Source organism: Furipterus horrens, unplaced genomic scaffold (genome assembly GCF_987537825.1).
Source record: "Furipterus horrens unplaced genomic scaffold, mFurHor1.1.pri manual_scaffold_13, whole genome shotgun sequence".
In the NCBI taxonomy this organism is placed as follows: Eukaryota; Metazoa; Chordata; class Mammalia; order Chiroptera; family Furipteridae; genus Furipterus; species Furipterus horrens.
Genome location: NW_028327183.1, coordinates 3,805,248 through 3,827,104, shown reverse-complemented (window position 1 = coordinate 3,827,104; position 21,857 = coordinate 3,805,248). Strand labels below are relative to the sequence as shown.

At 53.1% G+C, this 21,857-nt stretch overlaps 1 protein-coding gene and 1 long non-coding RNA gene across 3 annotated transcripts in view; one reads left to right on the top strand and one right to left on the bottom strand.

The window, feature by feature from the left end:
* LOC149993943 (uncharacterized) overlaps positions 1-6,422 on the bottom strand; it is a 27,706-nt gene extending 21,284 nt beyond the window's left edge. The window contains exon 1 of the long non-coding RNA XR_016507707.1: positions 6,287-6,422. This is a non-coding gene — a long non-coding RNA (uncharacterized LOC149993943). The remainder of the gene's footprint in view (positions 1-6,286) is intronic.
* SALL1 (spalt like transcription factor 1) lies at positions 4,487-21,857 on the top strand. 2 transcript variants are annotated; one of them, XM_090260205.1, is made up of 4 exons: positions 4,487-4,729; positions 7,187-7,279; positions 16,275-19,699; positions 20,803-21,857. In XM_090260205.1, exons 2-4 carry the CDS (start codon positions 7,204-7,206, stop codon positions 21,241-21,243), a joined length of 3,942 nt encoding a protein of 1,313 aa, XP_090116331.1. In that variant the 5' UTR covers positions 4,487-4,729; positions 7,187-7,203; the 3' UTR covers positions 21,244-21,857. The 2 variants fall into 2 exon arrangements, with proteins under 2 accessions (XP_090116331.1, XP_090116332.1); XM_090260206.1 differs by lacking the exon at positions 4,487-4,729 and adding an exon at positions 6,113-6,165.

Below are 21,857 nucleotides of genomic sequence, written 5' to 3'. Positions count from 1 at the left end.
CACACTTATAAACCGTTCCCAGTCCCTTATTAACCTTTTCCACACTTTATGTTCTTAAACATATTCTACACTCTTAAGCTTACGTCACTGTAACAACATACGTATATAGTACCGCAAAATCCCGAGATAGAGCGAAAAATCCGCGATAAATAATTAAATATCATATTTTTACAATCCGGCGATACCATGAGGCCGCGATAAGTGAACCGTGACAGAGAGAGGGACGGCTGTAACTCCTTTAACCCTCAAGAGCTCCATGGAATAAGGGCTGCTATTATCTCCACTTACCAGACGAAGAAACTTGTGGGGGCCTCTGTGGAGGTCGGGCTGCCCAGGACGGGGCGCAGTGCGCACTGTGCATCCTCCCCATTAGCAGCGCTTCATGGAACAGGAAACAGCATGGCGACATTCATTGGACCGAGGTTACCTACCCCCCACCTGGGCGCACGGCTAGGACTGTGCTCCCAGCACCCTGTGAAGTGATAGGGCCAGGATATGAACCCCAATAGCTTGACTCAAATGCCCAAGTAGGAAAGGTGGAACAAAGCTGATCCCTGGCTAATAATAGCTGAGATCGGTGAAAGAGAGCGTCAAGGTGGGGCTGCGATACGGGGCTGGATTTCTCAGGACTGTTCTCCCCAAACTGGAGGTTCTAGTGGGGCCGGGGAAAGAAAGAGAAAACAGTAACCGACCTGGAAACGGGAGATTCCACCCCCAACTCCCCTGAAATCACTGTATTTGGGTCAGGGAAGGAGAGGCTGGCTGGCCTCTTTGCCCTCGGAGTCCCTGGGCAAAGGCCACGGCCAGTCCTGAGCCACGCGCAAAGTGAACGCCACATCCATCCAAGCCTGAGCGAAGCTCTGAGCGAGGCTTCTCAGGGAGTGGATTTTACTACCAAATATGTTTGAAAGTCTTGGGTGGGTCGAGGGGGGCACTCAAGATGTAAGGATGGAGGCCAGGACAGCGCGAGGATTATCCACGGGGAGAGAGCGAAAAGGTGTTTTGAGAAGGAGGCACAAGAAACTGGAGAGACAGGAGTTTGAAACTGGGGGATGCGAGCTTCTTACATTTGAACCTCCACGTTTAGCTGGATATTCAGTTGAAGAGGCGTGTGAGGGCCTGGGGGCCGGACGACAAAAATGGAGAGAAAGAAATCGCAGCGCCGTAATTAAGAAAACAGTGGAGCTGGGAAAGGAGAGAGAAGGAGAGGACATGGGGGCCCATTACCCCTCCCCCCTTCGTATGCCTCACACATGGGCTGAGAATGATGCAGGTTTGAAAGGACTGACGATGAACTGAAGTTTGTTGTGGTGACCGGGGAAAGCTGCAACTCTTGACTCCAGCTGCAGCCCCAAGAAAAAAACCTCCCTCGCTCAGAGCAAGCACTTTCTCAGTAGACAGAAGCTCAGAGAAATATTCCCGGTGAAAGTCATAGGATGGCTGAGGCTTGTGGGCTTTATAAGTGACCAATCCTGAGCGTGACAGGCAGGCCTTGCTCACAGGCAGGCAGGCAGGCAGGCAAGAGCGAGGACCTCAGCGTGGTTCTTGGACCAGACCTGGCCCTTTGAATTCTACCAAACAGAAAGCAAAGGCGGTTTCCCGGTGCACGCAGACTACGGAGGCCCCGTCCCCAGGCAAGGTGTCATTGCCCACAAGTGTTTGATGAATCCAAGAGGTACATCTCTTTGAGATTTTTGCATCTGTTCTGTAAACCGGACGTTTTGCTAGAGGAAGTGGCAGAGGATAATTTTTTTTAAGTTTGTTGCAAGCAATATGCTAAATCAGTTCTTTTAGGCATTCCCCCTGGGAGGTCATTTGAACAGACCTCCTTTATGAATGAGAATGGGTTTCCTGGCAGACCCCAGGCACACCCCCAAATGCACACAGCATCCAGGGGGCCACAGATCTCTCCCCTCTTCCCAACAGATGGCTTATAAGAGCTAATCACTGTTCACTGGATCCCAACGTTCTACTTCTTGAGCTCAAAAATGGGAATGGGAGCCCGCTGGGTTTCGGGACAGTCCCCTTGCCTCTAGGTTCCAGAAACTAGCTACATTGTTGCACGTGCTGATTGTTTTTTTCACGCGCAGAAAACCACAAAGGGATTTTAACCAAAGGGAAGCAAAAGGTTTTCTTTTTATAAATTCGATTAGTCTCTTCCACTTTCTCTACCTCGAGACATTTCCTTTGGGAGGAATTGTGTACCCAGACACCCCTCCGCAGAGGCCCCGCTGCTTGCGCGGCGCAGTGAATTGAAGTGCAGGACGCTCAAGGTGGGCAGGGAGAAAAATTCGCAGGTGCTGGCACTTTCGGTCGCCCGCGTAGGTCAGATTCTAAATGCCGGCGTGCGGGTGGCCCTGCAAGAAAAGACAGACGAAGTTTGCCGCGCGGGCCGGCGGTGTGGGACCCTCGGCTAGGGTGTGAGCGGCTGTCGCCAGGACCGCCCGCCGCTCGCCAGGGCTGAATTTCCTGCAGAGCCGGCGCCTGTGCTCCTGATCCCAGCGCTGCACCCAGTGTCGCGCTGGAGATAGCTCGTGGCTCGGGGCGGTGGGGTCCCCAGAAAGGGTGCCTTTGCGCCGCCGGGACTTGGCCATTGGAGAGCGAAGGCACCGAGAGCGCACTGAGTCTACTCTCCGGGGACCGGGGCTGGGATGGGGGCACCTACCGAGCCAGGCCTCGGGTTCGAAGCCTCTCCAGGGGCCCAGGAAAGGTTAGGATTTGAGCAAAAGCAGTTCTGTTAAGGAAGGAGTTTCCGAAACTCCCGGGAAAGCAGAGTCCTATGGAGGTCTTTGCTTTCTGCTGGTTTTCCTACAGGTCCCCACCCCCAACGCTAGCCCCAACCCCTGGAAAGAGTACTAAGGGCTAGGGTACTAACCGCCTCAGTCCTTCCTCGCTCTCCACACCCCCCACCCCGCCAAACTTACAAAGAAACACAGATAAACCCCGAGCGGTTAAAGCAGGCACCACCACCCCCATCCCCATCCCAACACACACACCGCGGCCTCCACCACCACCACCCACTCCGTCCCTCCCACCTCCGGGGAGGGACTGGGAACCTGATCTCCGGGCTCCGGCCTCGAACATTTCCCCATCAATAACACTGCCACCACCGAGGCGCCTCCGCCCCCGCCCCCGGGCACCGCGGCCCACTTTTCGCCGCTTTTTGCTGGGAATAAGAAAACGAAACCTCCTCTGCTGCCCTCCTAGCCTCGGCCGGGGCCCAGTGGGCCTGGGACTGGGGGCTGCGGAGGCTGAGGCTCGGGGGCGCGGGCAGAGCGCCTGGGGGCGTCCTTCAGGTCGCGCGTGCCCAACCAGCCCGGGTGGGAAGAGAAGGAGGACCCGGTCCCAGGCCAGGCCTCATCCCAGGCTCCATCCCAGACCCCGGGGTCAGGCTGGGCCAGCATAATATATTTCCTTATCTGGGTGGAAGAACCTGGCCTTCAAAAGGGGAGACTTAACACCTTCTCCCCTCTCCGGAATCCGGGATGAAGCCAGGAGGAACCCCTTCGCTAGGAACTCAGTTGTGGCCCACGGCCTTGGGGCGCTGCCTTTCGGCCGCCATGCTACCAAGGACGCCCTAGATCCTGGGAAACCTGAGGGGACATATTAGTAGAAATGCAGGCCTCAGGACCCCCAAATGTGAGTTTGCACAACTAATCAGGCACCTCTCCCAGGTGCGGTTCTTGTTGGTCCACGAGGTCACGACCCTGGCGCAGCCGCTGCAGCCTCACCTCGGGCCACCCCCATTCCCTAGTGAGGACCAGCCCTTAAGTGTCAGGCCCTTTGGTGGGAACCGCAAGTTCGAACTCCGACACCCGCATTCCCTCCGCAGCCGCTCCACCCACAGCGGGCATGGCGCTACCCCTACGGAGCGCGCTGGTCTCGTGGGTGAGCAAGTCTCGGGAATGGGCTCCATTCGCATTCGCCGCTGTCTTTCGACACGCTCAAATGTAAAAATCAACCCCTACTCTGTCTCCGTGTTTATTAATTTAATTATTTCTTTGCCTCGCGGCACGCGAAGCCCCACCCGCACCCTGACCTCACGGCGCCCGCGTCAGCGGACCATGGAACTTGGGCCCGAGACAATGGCCTGTAATTGATGTACCGCCATCAACAATAAAGACCAATTCTCCTCTCCCCGCCATTCCGACCATCCCCCTCCTCCCTTCCCTCCTCCACCACCTCCCCTCTCCTCTCCCCGGGCCACAGAGCGAAAGAAAACAAACAAGAAATTAGCTGTGGATGCCGCGCTCCGAGCCAGACGCCCGCCTCTACGCCGTCGAGGACTCGAAAGAACGAAAAAAGTTATTAAAGTTTCGATCACCCCAATTAGTCGCCTCTGTTCGTCCATCTGAGATCAAACATCGCGAAGCTGATTTTGCGTGTGCATTCGTTTGGTTGTTTGTTTTGGAGAGAGGAAAACCTTCCCCCCCTCCCAACCCCTTAATCACACATAGAGCTAGTAACAAACACGTGTGAAGCTATTCCCGGGAGTTTCCCGGGGCGCACGCGGCGGGTCCGGGCAGAAGGGTTTGCAAGGTCGCCAGCTCGGCTCGGTTCCTGGCAACACGCGGTGCCCCGAGGCCCGAACTTTCAAGACGCCAAGATTGTTAGAGCGGCTCCGAACGCGGGCTTGTTCGAAAAACGAGAGTACAAGTGCGTAAGGACGCGTTGGTGTACCTAGGAGAGTGCGGGCTGCTGCGTTCAGGAGGAACAGTTTGCAGGCGGGGTGAGTGCGGGGTTCACACGTGCTCCTGCGCACTTTCCCGGGGGTCTGAGGTGAGCGAGCGGCTCGCATCCCAGGAGCACGCAGATCCATCTTGGCTGAGGGATCTCTTTAAATATTCAGGGAGAAATAATGGCATTTGAAGCACCGCCTATGGAAACGTTATTATCTTCATTCTTCAACATCAGCCCTACTGATAGCTTCGTTTGTCTTTTTATCAAAATCTACTGTAGCCAACAGGACCCGGGGAGAAAGGGAGAGCGAGGCGGAGTGTGTGTATGTGAGTGTGTGTATGTGTGGGCGCGCGCGCGCGCGAGAGGAAAAATAAGAGGGACAAGAGAAAAAGGTGAAGAAAGGGCGAACAGGGAGAAAAAAGTTACAGCCAGAAAAAACCAGGGGGCCGGCAGGAGGAAAACAAACATTCACCCTCACACAAAAGATTTAGGATTAAAAAAAAAAAAAAAAAAAAGCCAAAGAAGCTAAGAGAAAACGAGTCATTTGGGGGAGCGCGGTAATGGTCCGGTGTACCCGAAACTCTGCTCAGAAAATTGGTGCCCACTTCGCGCGAACCGACTGTGGCGCTACACAGACTCAAGGGCGCTCACGAATTGGGGCGTCCTTATGAGCCCTCTCCTTTCCCGATCGCGAGATAGGGTAGGGATTGTGTATCTGCACCCCCCTCCTCCCCATCACTCAACCGAAGTTTAGTTTGTCCTTCGGGCGCAGGACTTCGGGAACCCTGGAGCGAGGAGACCCTGAGGCTCGAGGGGGAAGAGCTGGGCTGAGCCGAGGACTGAGCGTCAGGTTCGCGGGCGCCTGAACCCAGCGGAGGGAGTGCGGGGCCCGGGCTCCCTATTCGGGGCTCTGGGGCGCGAGTAGGGAGGCCGCCTCCCCACCTGGGGAGATGGAGCTCGTTAGAGGAGTTTGGGTGCCGCGCTCGGCAAGTGCCCGAGGTGCAGGCGAGCTTCCGCGGGGCCAGACAGCTACGGACAGGGACCCCCACCCACACCCCCCTACTCACTCCCGACTCAGCGAAGCCACCTAGTCAACAGGAGACTGGGGCGCGGCCCCCTCCCCCAGGTTGGGGAGCCGGGGGGTCCTGGGGACTGGTCTTGCCCAGGGCCCGGCCAGATAGGGCCGCGCCTCCCTCGGCCAGGGGCGGGTAGTAGCCTACAGGGTACGCGGCGGCCCCTCCCCTCCCCCCGGCTGGAGCTGAACTCGGATCCCAGGCCGGTCCCTGTTCTTCGCCCGCCCCGGGCTCCGCGGCGCCACCGCCGCCGCCGCCTCCCCGCGGAGTGACGCGCCCTGTAGCCAACCGGGGCAGCCGGGGGGGGAAGGTCGGGAGGGTTCCTGGGCGGAGCCGGGCCGCCCCTTATCCCACGGGCTCGGGGCTGCTTCTCCCTAAAACTTCAGCCCTAATTGTCCTGGGAATGACCAAGGTAGAGAAAAGGAGCGAGGGAGCAAGCGAGAGGCTGAAGGATCGGGGGCCCTTTGAGGAAAATTGGGGTGGCGGGAGAGCACCCCCTCCCCCCAAGCCCCAAACGCATCACGTTCCCAAACCTTTCCTCGGTCCTCTTCTCCGCGCCCCCGCGAGCCCGGGATCCAGGGGCTGGAGAACTCGGGGCGAAGGAGCGCCGAGCCAGGCGGCGAGCGGGCAGGAGGCCGGGCCGCGGGCGGGAGGCGGACCAGCGTGGGGCTGGCTCTTCCCCACTCGCTTATTTTTTTTTTTTTATGGGGGTGGGGGTGGGCTGCTTTCTGGTAGCCCTTAAAGAAACGAAGAAACACTCACGAAACGGGACTTCCTCCCCCCGCCCCAGTCCCGCCACGGCACTCCCTCCCCCCGCGAGCGGGCGCGCCTAGCGCCCAAGTTGGGAAGTTCGCTGCGCGCCCGCAGCCCGGGTCCCCAGCCCCCGCTGCCCGGCCCCACCCCCCGCCCCGGAGGCTTCAGTCCGGGGAGGGCATGCTAATTTGGGTCAGCCCAGCCTGGGATGGGGAGGGCAGCGGGGGGAGGGGGCCGCGGGCAGGGGCGCCAAGGGCGCAGAGCGAGGCGAGGAGGCCGGCCCCCGGCGGCCTGGCCGCGGAGTCCCCGGCGGTCGCGAAGAGGGTTAACCGAGAGCCGGGCGGCGCGGCGCGCAGAGCCAGCCCCGCGGCCGGCTTATTGGGCCAGCTCGCGGAGAGACAGGGGTCTGCAGCAAATCACGAACTAATTGATTAAGGCGAGCGGGTTTGAATAGCGCTGGCCCGGTGCCAATCGCCTTTCAAAGAGCCCCTCTATGATTAATCGCAATGCATTATTGATAATCATAATTATAGCAGGACACATGCGCGCTGCGCCCGGGCCCGGGGAGCCGGGGAGGGGGCGGGCGGGCCGGCGGGCGGGGGGAGCCTCCGCCGCTGCCGCCGCTCGATTTCCGTAATTTTGAGAAGATTTTTTTTTAGTAATTTTTTATTCTGCCCCAGCTGATGTTTGAGCCAGCATGTCGCGGAGGAAGCAAGCGAAGCCTCAACATTTCCAATCCGACCCCGAAGTGGCCTCGCTCCCCCGGCGAGATGGTGAGTGCTCCGGCCCGCGCCGTGGACACACACACGCACACACACGCACTCACACTCGAGTACACCCGGACCCACGCACACGCGGCGGGCCCCCGCGCCCATGGCCCCGCCGCCGCCGCGGCCCCGCTGGCCTGCGCGACTCCGCGCGTTTCTTTTTTCTTTTTAATTTTCAATTTGCCTTCGCTGGGCTTCCCGCCACCCCGGCGAAAGCAAACACTTCTCCCGGCAGGATGCTTCCGGAGTTGCTGGGCTCTCCTGGGGGAGGAGAGAGGGCACGCCGGCCTGGCTCCTCCGTCCCCGCTTTTCCGGGGAGCGGAGCGGGGTACCAGCCGAGCCGCGGGCCGGGTCCGGGTGTCTGGCGGGGCGCGGGGACGGGCAGAGGCCCTCTGCACCGGCTGCGCGGGGCTCCTGCGCTCCCCGCGCGGCCCCCGGGGCCCCCGGCCAGGCCTCCGCCGCCGGGCCCTGCTGCCGGCGGGAAGGAAGTTGCCTCCGTACTCCGCGCTGAACTCCGAGCTGAGGAGCTCCCCGCGTCCCCCCACTCCACCCGGGTCTGCGCCGCTGAATGGGGTGCCTTTGGGGGTTCAGAGCTGCAAGAAGATGGGGACCTGTATCGGGGCGCCCGCGCCGGACTCGCTGGGGTCGCGGCGGGGTGAAGAGGGCTCTTTGCTGCTGGTCGCTCCCGAGATTGTGCAGGAGGACAGGGGAAAGGGTCGGGCTACCCAAGTTTGTCCCCCCTCATCTGTTCTGCCAACGCATGCGCCCCCACCCCGAGAAATGTTTCGATTCGGTGTGCGTCCCCCGAGACAGTGGTCCTCCGACCTCCCGGGAGTCGCAACGGTCGTTTTCCAGGGCCGGGGGGCTCTCTATCCAGAGGAGAGTCCCCCTGAAACAGGGAGGCTTTCGCCTTCTCCCGTGGAGGCGGCGACTGCAGGGTCCCGGAGGGAACAAACAAAGTTGGTCTAAGGGAGCCGCGGCCGAGAGTAGGAACGATGGGGCAGGCAGTCGGGGTGCGGGCGGAGGACACCTCGAGTCCCTGCTGGTCCCTGACTGCGTTTCACTTTAGGGGCCTCGGAGCTCGCAGGCCGCGCGCTGGAGGCGATGGAGCGGCGGCGCCCGGGCTCAGCTCCCCGGCGCGAGGGGGACGAGACGAGGGTCAGCCCTGGGCGGGCTCCGGGGCTCCGCGTGTTTCTCGGGATGCTCACGTCCCAGCCGCATTTTGCGGCGTGGACGGGGGAGCGGGACCCCGCAGGGCTCCGAAGCTGCCCTCGGATGGGCGCCTCTGCCCACTAAACCCTTCTGCCGCCCGGGCGCCACGCTGCCGGCTCCTTCCCCAGAGGCCTGGTTCTCGGTAGAGCTGGGGCGCAGGGACCCGCGCGCGGAGAAGCCAGGGGACTCCCGCTCCCTTCACCCAGGCTGGCTGTCGGGACCGGGAGCCCCTGTCGTGGGGATCCCTGTAAGAAACCGGGGAGCACCGAGACCGATCAGGAGAATTGTTTACTATATTGGTCCCCTTCCCCCCAGTACTTTCTCAAGTGCTAAGCCTTACCCAGTGTCTCTGGGACTCCCCAGTCCCCTGAGAAGAACCCCTGAACCCCTCTTTCCACCCCGGCGACACCGGGTCCGCGAGGTAAAGCGAGGTGAAATGACCGCAGGCCGCTGCAGCAGCAGCGAATATTTTTCCGGGTTTTCTCAACTCCTCGCCTCCCACACTCATCTTTCCTGAAGTTTCAGGTGAGACCTTCCGCTGGGCACTTCTGTGCACGTTAGCAATACACACACACACATATATATCTATATATGCAGAAAGCACCAGCAAACGGGAGGAGAAGAGAGAGTGCTTTAGTCTTGGCCGTCAATTTGTACTGGTTTTATACATTTTCCAAAAAAATAAAACGGGACTCAGGCTTCGCGGAGAAGTGATGCTGGCCTGATGTTTGCCTTTCTCCTGTCGCCTGCGGAATCCTGAATTTTTAATAGTTAAGGCCTCTCATAAAGCGATGGCGTAAAAGGGCCACTGCCTCTTCCTATTATTATTTATTAGGACTTTTTTTTTTTAAGTTTATTTGAGCTTTGAGGTAAGTTCATTAAGTAACTGAAACAAGTTTCCTTCCTTTTCTACTCTTCCTTTTACTTTCTCTCTTTTTACCCCCCCAAAGTTGATTCATTGTCCTAAGGAGCAGTAAACTGAGGGGCCGGTGGGAAACCCTCCCCTCCAGGTCCCTTCTCACCTCCCCCCCCACCCCCTCTTTTTCGTCGGTAGTAATGGCTTTAGGTTATGACTGTTTTCACATGGTTGAACAATAAGTTGGGGAGAAGCTGCCCAGAGGGTAGGTTTTGTAATAGGGTTACAGGATTTAGTATGTTGTAATAATATTAGTACACAGCTAATCCTCCTCAAGGTCTGACTTACAGGAGGGCCTTACACACTCCAGTTCTTTTTATTTGGGAGGTAAATGGGACGGAAAGTTTGTGACATGTCTCCGAGATACCTTTAAAAAGTCGCCACCTTTTCTGCGGTGGATTTAGCCATCTCAGTTCTTCTCCCCACACGTAAACGCTTCAAGGAGTTGTCGGGTTTGGGGTTTCCTCTTCTCTTTAGGGGTTTTATTTTTTTACATATATAAAAGATCATTAAATTTTTAGAAGACAAACCCTTATTCGAATAACGTGGACACTTTTCCTTGTGTGTTGAAATGGCCTTCGATGATGGCAAATGAACTGTGGAACATAATGAAATCTAGTCGAGGCTCTGGTCATATGCTAGTACCTCAGATGGTGTGCCTTCGGCCCAGAGTGGAACCTAGAAAAGTCTGTGGACCCCAAAGCTGTGGGCCGTGCTTGTGTGTATTTGAGTGTGTGGTGCATACAAAGAAATCCCGAGCCTTGCTGGACACCCACACCGATAACTTCACTGGAACAAGTTCAAGAAAACAAGATGATTTGGTCAATCTTACAGTGTGCACATTTTGGTTATCCTTTAGTGAAGCTGCAATACCAAAAACACCTTAAAATAAGCCTGGGAATTTTTCTGTTTCTTATGAAACCGAGATTATGACAAACATGACTTGTATCTCAAGTGATATTCAACAAGTTTTGAATTACTTGTAGAAGGATGCCTGCATTGGGAAAAGTATTTACTGAGATAAAGAATTCGGAGGAAAAGCAATATTAGAATCTAATGATTTTTGTATGTGGATTCTTTAATAGAAGTGTGTGTGTGCATGTGTGTGTGTGTGTGTGTGTGTGTGTGTTGGCTTTTTCTTCCTTGGATGGTGTTTTTAAGATTTCTGTAACTACATGGATGGCCCATTCAGGCTCCATTCATTTATTAAGAAAATATTTTGGTGCTTTTCAGTGCTCAGTTTTTCTTTTTCAAGGAAAAGAGAATATTGAAAGAAAGACAAAACCATCACAAACTGCAGATAAAATATTGACTGTCATATAAAGCATCACACAAATCCCTCTTATTTATATTAATAATGAAATTCTATTATTTACCAAAGCAATTTCCTCACTGTGAGCAGCTTAAAGGCTAAACATTGATTTCTGGGCCCCCAAAGTTAGAACTATAAAGAACTGATCTTTTTTGAAAATCTGACACCTGCAAGATACAGCAGTTGCTAAGAATTCATGTTTAATCAGGCTTATTTTGAAGTTTGTGGCGTAAGGAAAGATTCTGGATGAGAAAATGCAGACTGCTTGAGGGGATGTGCTTCTGGTGGGCTGCACAGACTCCCTAAAATGTTAAAAACAAACACACTAGCAAAGAGTATCTGGACACGAGAGACTTCGTAGGAAAGTGAATTTGTGATACTGTATGTTCTGGGGTTGATTTTACATCTAGTTCCTCCTATAGTTTATAGGCACAAGTGCCAATTTATAGATCATTCTTGGGGGACTGGATGTCTCTTCTTTCTATGTTTGCAGGCAGCAAAGTATCTTTACCAACAGTCCTTTCCAAGGCAGAAGCCTACGGGTCTGGTGTTTGTTGCTGCTGTCCTGGTTAATGTGGAAATCTTCCTGGGAACGTGGGGAAGAAATCGGTAGACTAGCCACTGCCTAACTTTTTAAAAATTGTCAGAAGCCACGCTCGACATAGCAACCAGAACCAGATTCCTCCTGCGGTCTTAATTTGGTTTTTCTGAGACATACCCTGGCGCGGCTAGCCACGTCCTCCAAAATATTCTTAGATTACCCAAACTGAAGTAATTGAGCAGTTTAGCCAGGGAGATGGTAAATTACCCTAAGAACCGCTACCCCTCCCCCACAAAAGAAAAAAAGTCTGTGAGCCAGGCTCTCGGAAACTTCGATGTGGCCGGGCTGTTTTAACCTTTGCTAGCCTCCTCCCATGCAAAGGTGACAAGGTCCAGATCATAATATGTCCTTCAGGATCTTCCCAGTGACCCCCAAACTGAGCCTCGCTAGTCACTTAGCAGGAAGTTAGTCGTTTATTTTAGTTTTACCTTATCAGCTTGGCTTCTTTTCCTAACCTTATTCCCCGGTCACCCTCAGATGCCAGACCCCCAAAGGGGAAGATTGACAGGTCGTTCCCATAGCTCAGTTTTACCCTCAAACAACAGGGATTTAGTTTCTTGTGCCTTTGCCAATGTTTATGTAGTCAAAGTTTAGCTCTCGCCTTAAGGAGCCTCTCTTTTACGCGTCACTGGAAGAGGAAAGCCACAAAGAAGTTTCTGAACAGACCCTTGCAGCTGGGACCCCATCTAGTGTTCGGTTTGCTTCATCCAAGGAGAAGACATTTTCTCCCCTTTCATTCCTTGTGTGCGTTAGATGGACTCGAGTCCCTGATTTCAAAAGAGTGGCATGTTATTTTATTTTCAGAGATTTCACTGGTGTTCTTCCGTGCAAGAAGCCACTGATCTCGGTCAGGACGCTGGGGAAACGTGAAAGGTGCCAGGAAATTTGTCACTGGGTGGCATATCACACAGAGGAAACTTAAGATGTGGCCGAAAATATGTGCGGCGTATGTTGTCGTGGTTAAAATTTCTTGGGAGTTTTAAGCTGCACATCCACGTTCAGGCTTTTCCCAGGTCTGTGGGAAAAAAAGAAGAAGAAGAAGAAGAAGAAGAAAAATAAAAGGCCAATCAATCAAAAATGTGTGTGAAAGCTTTTCTACATTGACCCATGGGAAGGAAGAGCCTGTTAAAATTATAGGCTCATGAGAAGTTCTGTTAAAAATGTGAATGTGAGTTTAAGGTGAGGAGAAGGGAAGGAGAGGCTCTTTTGGAGGGGCTCAAAACAAACAAACAAACAAACAAACAAAAATCCAACCCCCGAAATGTGGTAGAAGAGTGTTGTTTTGTTTTGGTTTGCCGTTTTTCCCCCTGCTGGCTAAACCTTTCTGTGTGGGGCACAGTGTTATTTTTGTTTTCTCAGTACACAGCTATCCTGGAACACTTCAGATTTCTGCCTTCTCTTCTGCAATGTTTGGTTCAGTTGATGAAAAACTGACAAATTTGAATTGGGCGTCAAGTCCTTAAATAGTGTAACAGGAACAAAAACATTTGGGGCTTTAGTATAACTTGGAGCTGTAAGATCACCCTCCCCCCCCCCCAAAAAAAAATCAGAAAATTCCAAATATCTTTTTGTGTATACACACTTAAAAAAAAAAATCACTACTTCTTAAATCTTCTTATCTGACTAGGATTACAAAATTACTTTTAATTTGCATGTAAAATCCATAGAAAAGAAGCTGGCATGTTATTTTCACCAAAGAACAAGGAACAAGGCAACTGTATTTACTATAATAGGCTCACCAGTTGCAATCCTGGGTAGCAGATTATTCAGCGAGATACAAGGTAGCAGACAGTCAGAAAAATGAATTAGAACCTGTTAGTTTGTACATGTGTGTGTGTATCTTATTGGACTTAAAATGGTCCCTTTGGTAGTTAAGAGACTCGAACTAGTCCTCTTGTTTTATCTTTTTTAAAAAAGCTGTTTCATTGGGATTCCATTCAGAATGCAGATAGAGTTAAAGTTAAGAACTATTACAATGTTGCAACACCTGCTTTTGAAATAAATCAAAACAGATACCAGGAAAAAGAAAAAAAGAATTTTTTTTTGGTGTTCATAAACATCAGGAAATTAAATTAGTTGACTCTACAGACAGCGAGAGCAAATGTCAGCTTATTAAAATGTTGTGAAAATCTAAGCTAAAATCTGGGCAGCTCTTTAACACTGTCTCTTTCTGAGAAGCCAGCAGGCATTTACTTCAGGCATCTCTATTTTCCGTCCGGTTAGCACCATCGTGAGTATAAAAATGTCCTGGTTGAAAAACTTGAAAATTCTCAAGTGAATCTTGAAGCAGCACAAACATAGAACTCGAGCCCGGGAAAGTAATAACCGGCTAAGTCCTGTACAGTAACCTTCTTTTTATTTTCTCCCTGTATTCTGAGAATATCAGATGTTTGCAAGTCACAAAGAATTAAAATGCCCTTTAATCGTGAGCACAGATGTGCTAAACATTTGAAGCAACTACATTGTAATGTGGACAATTGATGAAGTCAGTTTTCTGATTTCCCTTGCTGGTTATTTAGTTCTGAACCTGTCATTATTTGTCTAAGCCCAGCTGACCAAGCAAAACTGTGTTTTAAAGTGGCTTTATGTTTTGATAAATGTGAGCTGGTTGAAAAGTATTTCCCACTGAATGCAGAGCTTAATAGAACATGCTGACATAATAGTTTTAATGCATTTTGTTGAAAATGTGTGAACAAACAGAATCGCTTTTGTTCCTTCATAATTGGCTGTAAAAGTAGATGGAAACATAACCATTACATATGGAAATGCGCAAAGGGAAAGGAATAACATTTCTGTTGAATATATTAGGAATTGCATTTCCTCGTTTAAAATAAGCATCTGAAATGGATGCATCGTTTAAGAGTGGCTGTCAAAATACAAAGCTTTCAACAGAATTTTTGTCACATTATTTTTGTCCCAACTGAAGCAACGCAACTTCAGCGAATTTTGTTTAATATTTTGTTTATATTATTTCAAGGCAGGAGAGCGAGAGAGAGAGAAATAAACCGCTTAACACAGCACCTCCAATGTGCAGAGGCATCCAGTGCCAATTAGGGTGATTAAACATTAAATTAAAACAGAATCATTATGGGTATTTTCTGCTACCACTAAGATCTGTTTGGTATTGTTAATGCGTTTTGCACCCCACCCTCACGGAGATTAAAAGATGGGCATTAGGGAAGCTAGCTTGTTAAGTATAACTTAGCTACTCAAATAACACTCCCAGGGAGTGAAGGGTACCTGCCCTGGGCACACTTGACCAGGGTTTCTCATCCACTTCGGCATCACTCGAGGCAAACAGACTTGAGGAATTGTCAGAAGTGAGTCTTTGGGTATTAATTATATTTTCTGGAAAACAAAACAACTTCCAGCCCTTTTTTGGTTTGTTTGTTTGTTTTTGGATGTTCCCTACAAAAAAAAAGGCAAACGGCTGGCTCTTTTGAGTTGACTCTGAGTTTCCCGAACAACAAGCAGCGTTTTGATTTTTTTGCATTTATTCAGATTTACAATTAGTTTTTTTTTTTTTTTTTTTTTCCTCCCCCTGCAAGTTTTCTGGGAGATTCAATTTGGAAGTCATGGAAACTAACTATTATCTGACTCCGTTCTGCAGAAAAGCATGCAGGGAGGTAATCCTTGAATTAAACAGTTTTTTTTTTTTTTCCACAGCCTTCAGAGATGGCCACACAGCATTTGTACAACAGAAGTTGCTGTTCCCCATGCTGGGAACAATGGGACGCCAGCCTGTCTTTGAATAGGATGTGAGCTTGGAGCTGGAGATTTTTATGTTGAATTTACAAATGGATCTGAGTGAGAAGAAATCTGAGCAACCAGTGGAAACAAACATGAAATAAAAGGATTTTTATCATGAAAAGTTCAGGACAATCTGTTAAACAATCGGTAACAGTTAAGGGCAAACTGTTTTTGAAGGCACTCAGACAAGCAGAAAGGCGCAGCGTTTCCAAACTCGAAACCAAGAGTTATGTCTTCACGTCCCCTTAACTGCACATCTTTCTTTAAGTTGATGTTTAATCAGAAATGTAAATCTTGTGCCAGCTTTATAGATAGAAAGAGCACTTTTGATGAAATATTTAGAGGCATAATGTTGCCATTTGGAGCCCAGTGATATATATTCCTTGATTAGTGGAGTGGTAGCCAGGGTTGCATTCTTTAATTTTAAAAATAAACATGCCATACGGTGATATATAGACACCAGGCAGGCCTCGTAAGGAAGGGGTTATGATTATTGTGTTTCTCTTCAGTGTGTGTGTGCGTGTGAGTGTGTGTGCGTGTGTGTGTGTGTGTTGCTTTCTCTTTTGTATTCAACTGAGCCTTGAGAAACCGCCTGGAGGATCTGTTACTGATGTGGCTGAAATGGGTTTGTCACGCATCTGACTTAGCTCGGGTTCTAGGTAGGGGCTAGAGGTGACTTCCAAGTTGTCAGGCTTCACCTTGGTGATATGCGTGCTTTTCCCCCCTTGTCAACGGCTGATTGGAACCTGAATGACTACAAATTAGTTTAGTGACAGAACAGACTGTCACAGAGATCTTTGAATCGGTTGAAAATGAATAAGGTTGACAGGAACTCAGGGGCCTAGTAAGTCCTCAGACTGGTTGCTGGACTCTCCGTGGGTAAGCAGACAATACGGTGTATAAAGTATTGGAAATCGATAGTTAGCTATGGAAGTCCATTATGCTCCCACATCTTCGGTTCATAGTATTTTATATTTTGATGGATTATCTGAAGGCCATGGCTCCCTGCGATACCAGATGGACAGGAATTCCTCCAATATCTTGAAATGTAATTATGAACACTCTTCAGTGGTATTGACTGGTGTTCTGGGGAGATGGTTTTGAATTTCGCAGGTGGAGAGCAGTTGACCAACCCCTTGTCTTGTTTTTGAAGTCACAGACGACTGTGTCCTGGCCCCCTTCCTAACCCTGCACCCTTTGGTGTTCGCAGGAAACGCAGAGAAGGGACAACCGAGTCGCACCACGAAGAGCAAGGACGCCCACGTCTGCGGCCGCTGCTGCGCTGAGTTCTTTGAGCTGTCAGACCTTCTGCTCCACAAGAAGAACTGTACTAAAAATCAATTAGTTTTAATTGTCAATGAAAGTCCAGCCTCTCCCCCCGAAACCTTCTCCCCCAGCCCCCCTCCCGAGAACCCCGACGAGCAAATGAATGATACGGCGAACAAAACAGAGCCGGGAGAGGGCAGCGAGCTTCCGGAACACCGCGGGCTGGCCGGGGACGAGTCCATGGAGGTGGAGGCCCCGGGGGCTGGCAAGGGCGGCGGTGGCCCCCTGGGCGGCGGCCACACCAGCGTCACCCCCAGCTGCGCCGGCGGCCCCTCCACAGGTACCTCAGCGATCACAACCTCTCTACCTCAACTCGGGGACCTGGCAGCACTGGGCAACTTCTCCGTCATCAACAGCAACGTCATCATCGAGAACCTGCAGAGCACCAAGGTGGCGGTGGCCCAGTTCTCCCAGGAGGCGAGGTGCAGCGGGGCCTCGGGGGGCAGGCTGGCCATCCCGGCCCTCATGGAGCAGCTCTTGGCGCTGCAGCAGCAGCAGATCCACCAGCTGCAGCTGATCGAGCAGATCCGTCACCAAATATTGCTGTTGGCGTCTCAGAGCGCAGACCTGCCAGCGTCTTCGAGTCCTTCTCCAGGTACTTTACGAGCATCTGCCAACCCCTTGTCCACACTGAGTTCCCACTTATCCCAGCAGCTGGCAGCGGCCGCCGGATTAGCACAGAGCCTGGCGAGCCAGTCCGCCAGCATCGGCGGCGTGAAACAGCTACCCCCAGTCCAGCTACCTCAGGGAGGCTCGGGCAACACCACCGTCCTGCCCAGCGGCGGCTCTTCCCCGAACGTTAGCATCCTGGCCACGGCCGTTCCCGCCCCGTCCTCGGAGAAAGTGGCTTCGAGCGCTGGCGCCTCGCACGCCAGCAGCCCGGCGGTCTCAGCATCCTCGTCACCAGCTTTCGCAATAAGCAGCTTGTTAAGTCCTGCGTCGAATCCACTTCTACCTCAGCCGGCCCCTGCTAATGCCGTCTTCCCCGGCCCTTTGCCCACCATCGGGACAACCGCGGAGGATTTAAACCCCTTGTCTGCCTTGGCCCAGCAAAGAAAAAGCAAGCCACCAAATGTCACCGCCTTTGAAGCCAAAAGCGCTTCCGACGAGGCGTTCTTCAAACACAAGTGCAGGTTCTGCGCCAAGGTCTTCGGGAGCGACAGTGCCTTGCAGATCCACCTGCGCTCCCACACCGGGGAGCGGCCCTTCAAGTGCAACATCTGCGGCAACCGCTTCTCCACCAAGGGCAACCTCAAAGTCCACTTTCAGCGCCACAAAGAGAAGTACCCTCACATCCAGATGAACCCCTACCCCGTGCCTGAGCATCTGGACAACATCCCCACCAGTACCGGCATCCCGTACGGCATGTCCATCCCCCCCGAGAAGCCAGTCACCAGCTGGCTGGACACCAAACCGGTCCTGCCCACTCTCACCACTTCGGTCGGCCTGCCGCTGCCCCCCACCCTCCCGAGCCTCACCCCCTTCATCAAGACCGAAGAGCCAGCCCCCATCCCGATCAGCCATTCCACCGCCAGCCCCCCAGGCTCTGTCAAAAGTGACTCCGGGGCCCCAGAGCCTGCCACGAGAAACCTGGGTGGGCTCCCAGAGGAAGTTGAAGGGTCCACCGTGCCACCCTCTGGTGGCAAAGGCGAAGAGGGCGGCGTGGTGGCCGGCTCAGCCCCGGCAGCGGGCGGCAGCACGCTGAGCTCCCCGGCCGCAGATGGAGGCCCGGCCAATGCCACCGCCTTCACCAGCCCCCTGCTGCCGCTCATGTCCGAGCAGTTCAGGGCCAAGTTTCCTTTCGGGGGACTGTTGGACTCAGCCCAGGCCTCGGAGACGTCCAAGCTCCAGCAGCTGGTAGAAAACATCGACAAGAAGGCCACGGACCCCAATGAGTGTATCATCTGCCACCGGGTCCTCAGCTGTCAGAGCGCCTTGAAGATGCACTATCGGACACACACTGGGGAGAGGCCCTTCAAGTGTAAAATCTGTGGCCGGGCTTTCACCACGAAAGGGAACCTCAAGACCCATTACAGCGTCCACCGTGCCATGCCCCCACTCCGAGTCCAGCACTCCTGTCCCATCTGCCAGAAGAAATTCACCAACGCCGTGGTCCTGCAGCAGCACATCCGCATGCACATGGGGGGCCAGATCCCCAACACCCCGGTCCCCGACAGCTACCCCGAGTCCATGGAGTCCGACACGGGCTCCTTCGATGAGAAAAATTTCGATGACTTAGACACCTTCTCCGATGAGAACATGGAGGACTGTCCCGAGGGCAGCATCCCGGACACGCCCAAGTCCGCGGACGCATCCCAGGACAGCTTGTCCTCTTCGCCTCTGCCCCTAGAGATGTCCAGCATCGCTGCTTTGGAGAACCAGATGCAGATGATCAATGCCGGCCTGGCGGAGCAGCTGCAGGCCAGCCTGAAGTCGGTGGAGAACGGGTCGGTGGAGGGGGACGTCCTGACCAACGACTCGTCCTCGGTGGGCGGCGACGTGGAGAGCCGAAGCGCGGGCAGCCCGGCCATCTCCGAGTCCACCTCGTCCATGCAGGCTCTGTCCCCGTCCAACAGCACCCAGGAATTCCACAAGTCACCCAGCGTGGAGGAGAAGCCCCAGAGAGCGGTCCCGGGCGAGTTCACCAACGGTCTGTCTCCCACCCCAGTGAACGGTGGGGCTTTGGATTTGACCTCTGGCCACACAGAGAAAATCATGAAAGAAGATTCCTTGGGGATCCTCTTCCCTTTCAGAGACCGGGGGAAGTTTAAAAACACTGCGTGCGACATTTGTGGCAAAACCTTCGCTTGTCAGAGTGCCTTGGACATTCACTACAGAAGTCATACCAAAGAGAGACCCTTTATTTGCACAGTTTGCAATCGCGGCTTTTCCACAAAGGGCAACCTGAAGCAGCACATGTTGACCCACCAGATGCGGGACCTCCCCTCCCAGCTCTTCGAGCCTAGTCCCAGCCTTGGCCCCAATCAGAACTCGGCAGGGGCTCCCGCTAACTCCTTGTCATCTCTCATCAAGACAGAGGTCAACGGCTTTGTGCACATTACTCCTCAGGACAGTAAGGACACCCCCAGCGGCCACGTCCCCTCGGGGCCTCTGGCGGGCTCCGCCACGTCCCCGGTCCTGCTGCCAGCCCTGCCCAGGAGAACTCCCAAGCAGCACTACTGCAACACCTGCGGCAAGACCTTCTCCTCGTCCAGTGCCCTGCAGATCCACGAGAGAACTCACACTGGAGAGAAACCCTTTGCTTGTACTATTTGTGGAAGAGCGTTCACGACAAAAGGCAATCTTAAGGTACCTCCGCCCATACGCAGCTGCCCCCGCCACCCCGCGGCCCCATCTCTGGGGGCCCCTCCGTGTGTGTCAGTGCACAGCCCCAGGGCCGGCAGCCCAGACCCCCAGGGAACCTGCTGCACGTGGCAGGTCGTGGCGCCGTGGTGGGCCAGGGTCTGGGTGGGGACCGGGCCAGGCCAGGCTGGCTGAAGGCCAGCAAGCGTTGAATAATTTGGTACCTAAGCGAAACGGTGGCCTAGCTCCATTGTCTCGCTGAGTGCACCAAATGAATTGCTTCACCTCCCAAGGAAGACAGCCCAGCGTTGCCATGGGGTATTGATTAAAGCCTCCACGCGGCCTGCGGGCCCCGGATCACGTAATGATCACAGTTCTCCTCGGCCTGCGCACCTCCTTTTCATAACTATGCAGGCCGGCGCGATTGGTTTCTCTGAAAACAGTAACGTCACTCCTCTGCTAATGGGTATTATGATAATTGATTAGATGACACTTCCCACTGATATGTGTTGGAAATAAAGCAAATAGGCTTAAGTTCTAGAGCAACAGTTGAGCGCTCTTACTGTGTACATTTTTTTATTGACAGAGTATTTCTCTAGAGATCGCTGCCAGTAACGGGAGATGAATAATTCCTTTCTGGCGTTTCCCTCCTTGCACGGGCTCTCCGAGGGGCAATCCGTGAGGGGTCCTTTCTTCCCGTCTGAAAAGGTCATTTCTAGGGTAAAGAGTGTCAGATACAATCCTTACCGTCGCAACGAGAGTGGACGTAGCAATTCTAACCCTGGAAGGAGCTATCTGCGACTCACTGGCTCACTGGAAGCCATTAAATGCTAAATGCAGGTCATAAACCAGGAGTAAGTAAGGCAGTTTTGCCCGGGAGGAGCAGAGGCGGGCCAGGGCTGCAGACGGCGGACGGCTTATTGCTGGACGTCGGCGCGGACCATCCCGCTCCGTGCCCGCTGTCTGGCACGTAACACGAACAGACACTTAGGCCACTGGCTCTGCTGAGTGGTGTCGGGGTGCGAGTTGAAACAGAGTCAGCTATTAAGCTTCTCTCTTCCTCTCTCTCTTTCCCCTTTTTCTTTTTTTTGCGCCCTCCCTCCTCGCAGGTGCACATGGGCACGCACATGTGGAACAGCACCCCCGCACGCCGGGGCCGGCGGCTCTCCGTGGACGGCCCCATGACGTTCCTAGGAGGCAATCCTGTCAAGTTCCCGGAAATGTTCCAGAAGGATTTGGCGGCCAGGTCGGGAAGCGGGGACCCTTCCAGTTTCTGGAATCAGTATGCCGCGGCGCTTTCTAACGGGCTGGCCATGAAGGCCAATGAAATCTCCGTCATCCAGAACGGGGGCGTCCCCCCAGTCCCCGGAAGCCTGGGCAGCGGGAGCAGCTCCCCTCTGAGCGGGCTCACCGGCACCCTGGAGAAGCTCCCAAGCTCGGAGCCCAGCGCTCCTCTGGCCGGCCTGGAGAAGATGACCAGCAGCGGGAACGCCACCAACTTCCGGCTCACCCGCTTCGTGGAGGACAGCAAGGAGATCGTCACGAGTTAAAGCCACTCTGGCCGGAGAAGGAGCATTCCTGTCACCCAGACCCAGACCCTCAGTTGCCTCCTCCTCCTTGGCCTCGGCCCCCCTCCCTTCTGGTTCGCCCAGTCGCTGAACGACCACATTATGAAGACATTCTTTTGTACCTTGTTCAACTTCTAGAGTTCTAAGAAAGCTTATTTATTAGTGGTATAACCTTGCTTTGCAAACCGAATGCAAGCGTTAACTTTGGTCTTCTGTATTTTGGACTAAATACTAATCGACTAGAGTGCTGTAAACTTGCTGTAACATTTATGGCAATAGCAAGTTACCCTGCTAGGCGGTCTTAATCTGGCATTAACTTATTTTCTATATCCAGTTTAATATGAATCTGGTGTTGAAGCAATGCCTCCGTAACGCATTAGATCTCTAATAAAGTCTGTATATAAATGTACACTTTGATCCTGCTGGAACATTTTCTCAGCAAACACATTGTCTAATCTTTTGAAACAGAATTAAGGCAAAGGACTAAAAGTACAGACTGGAGAGTGTGGTTCTTTGAAAGGTTGGGGTTTTTTTGTTTTGTTTTGTTTTGTTTTTTTTAGTCTAAAATTCAACCTGCGCTTTTTTTTTTTTCTTTT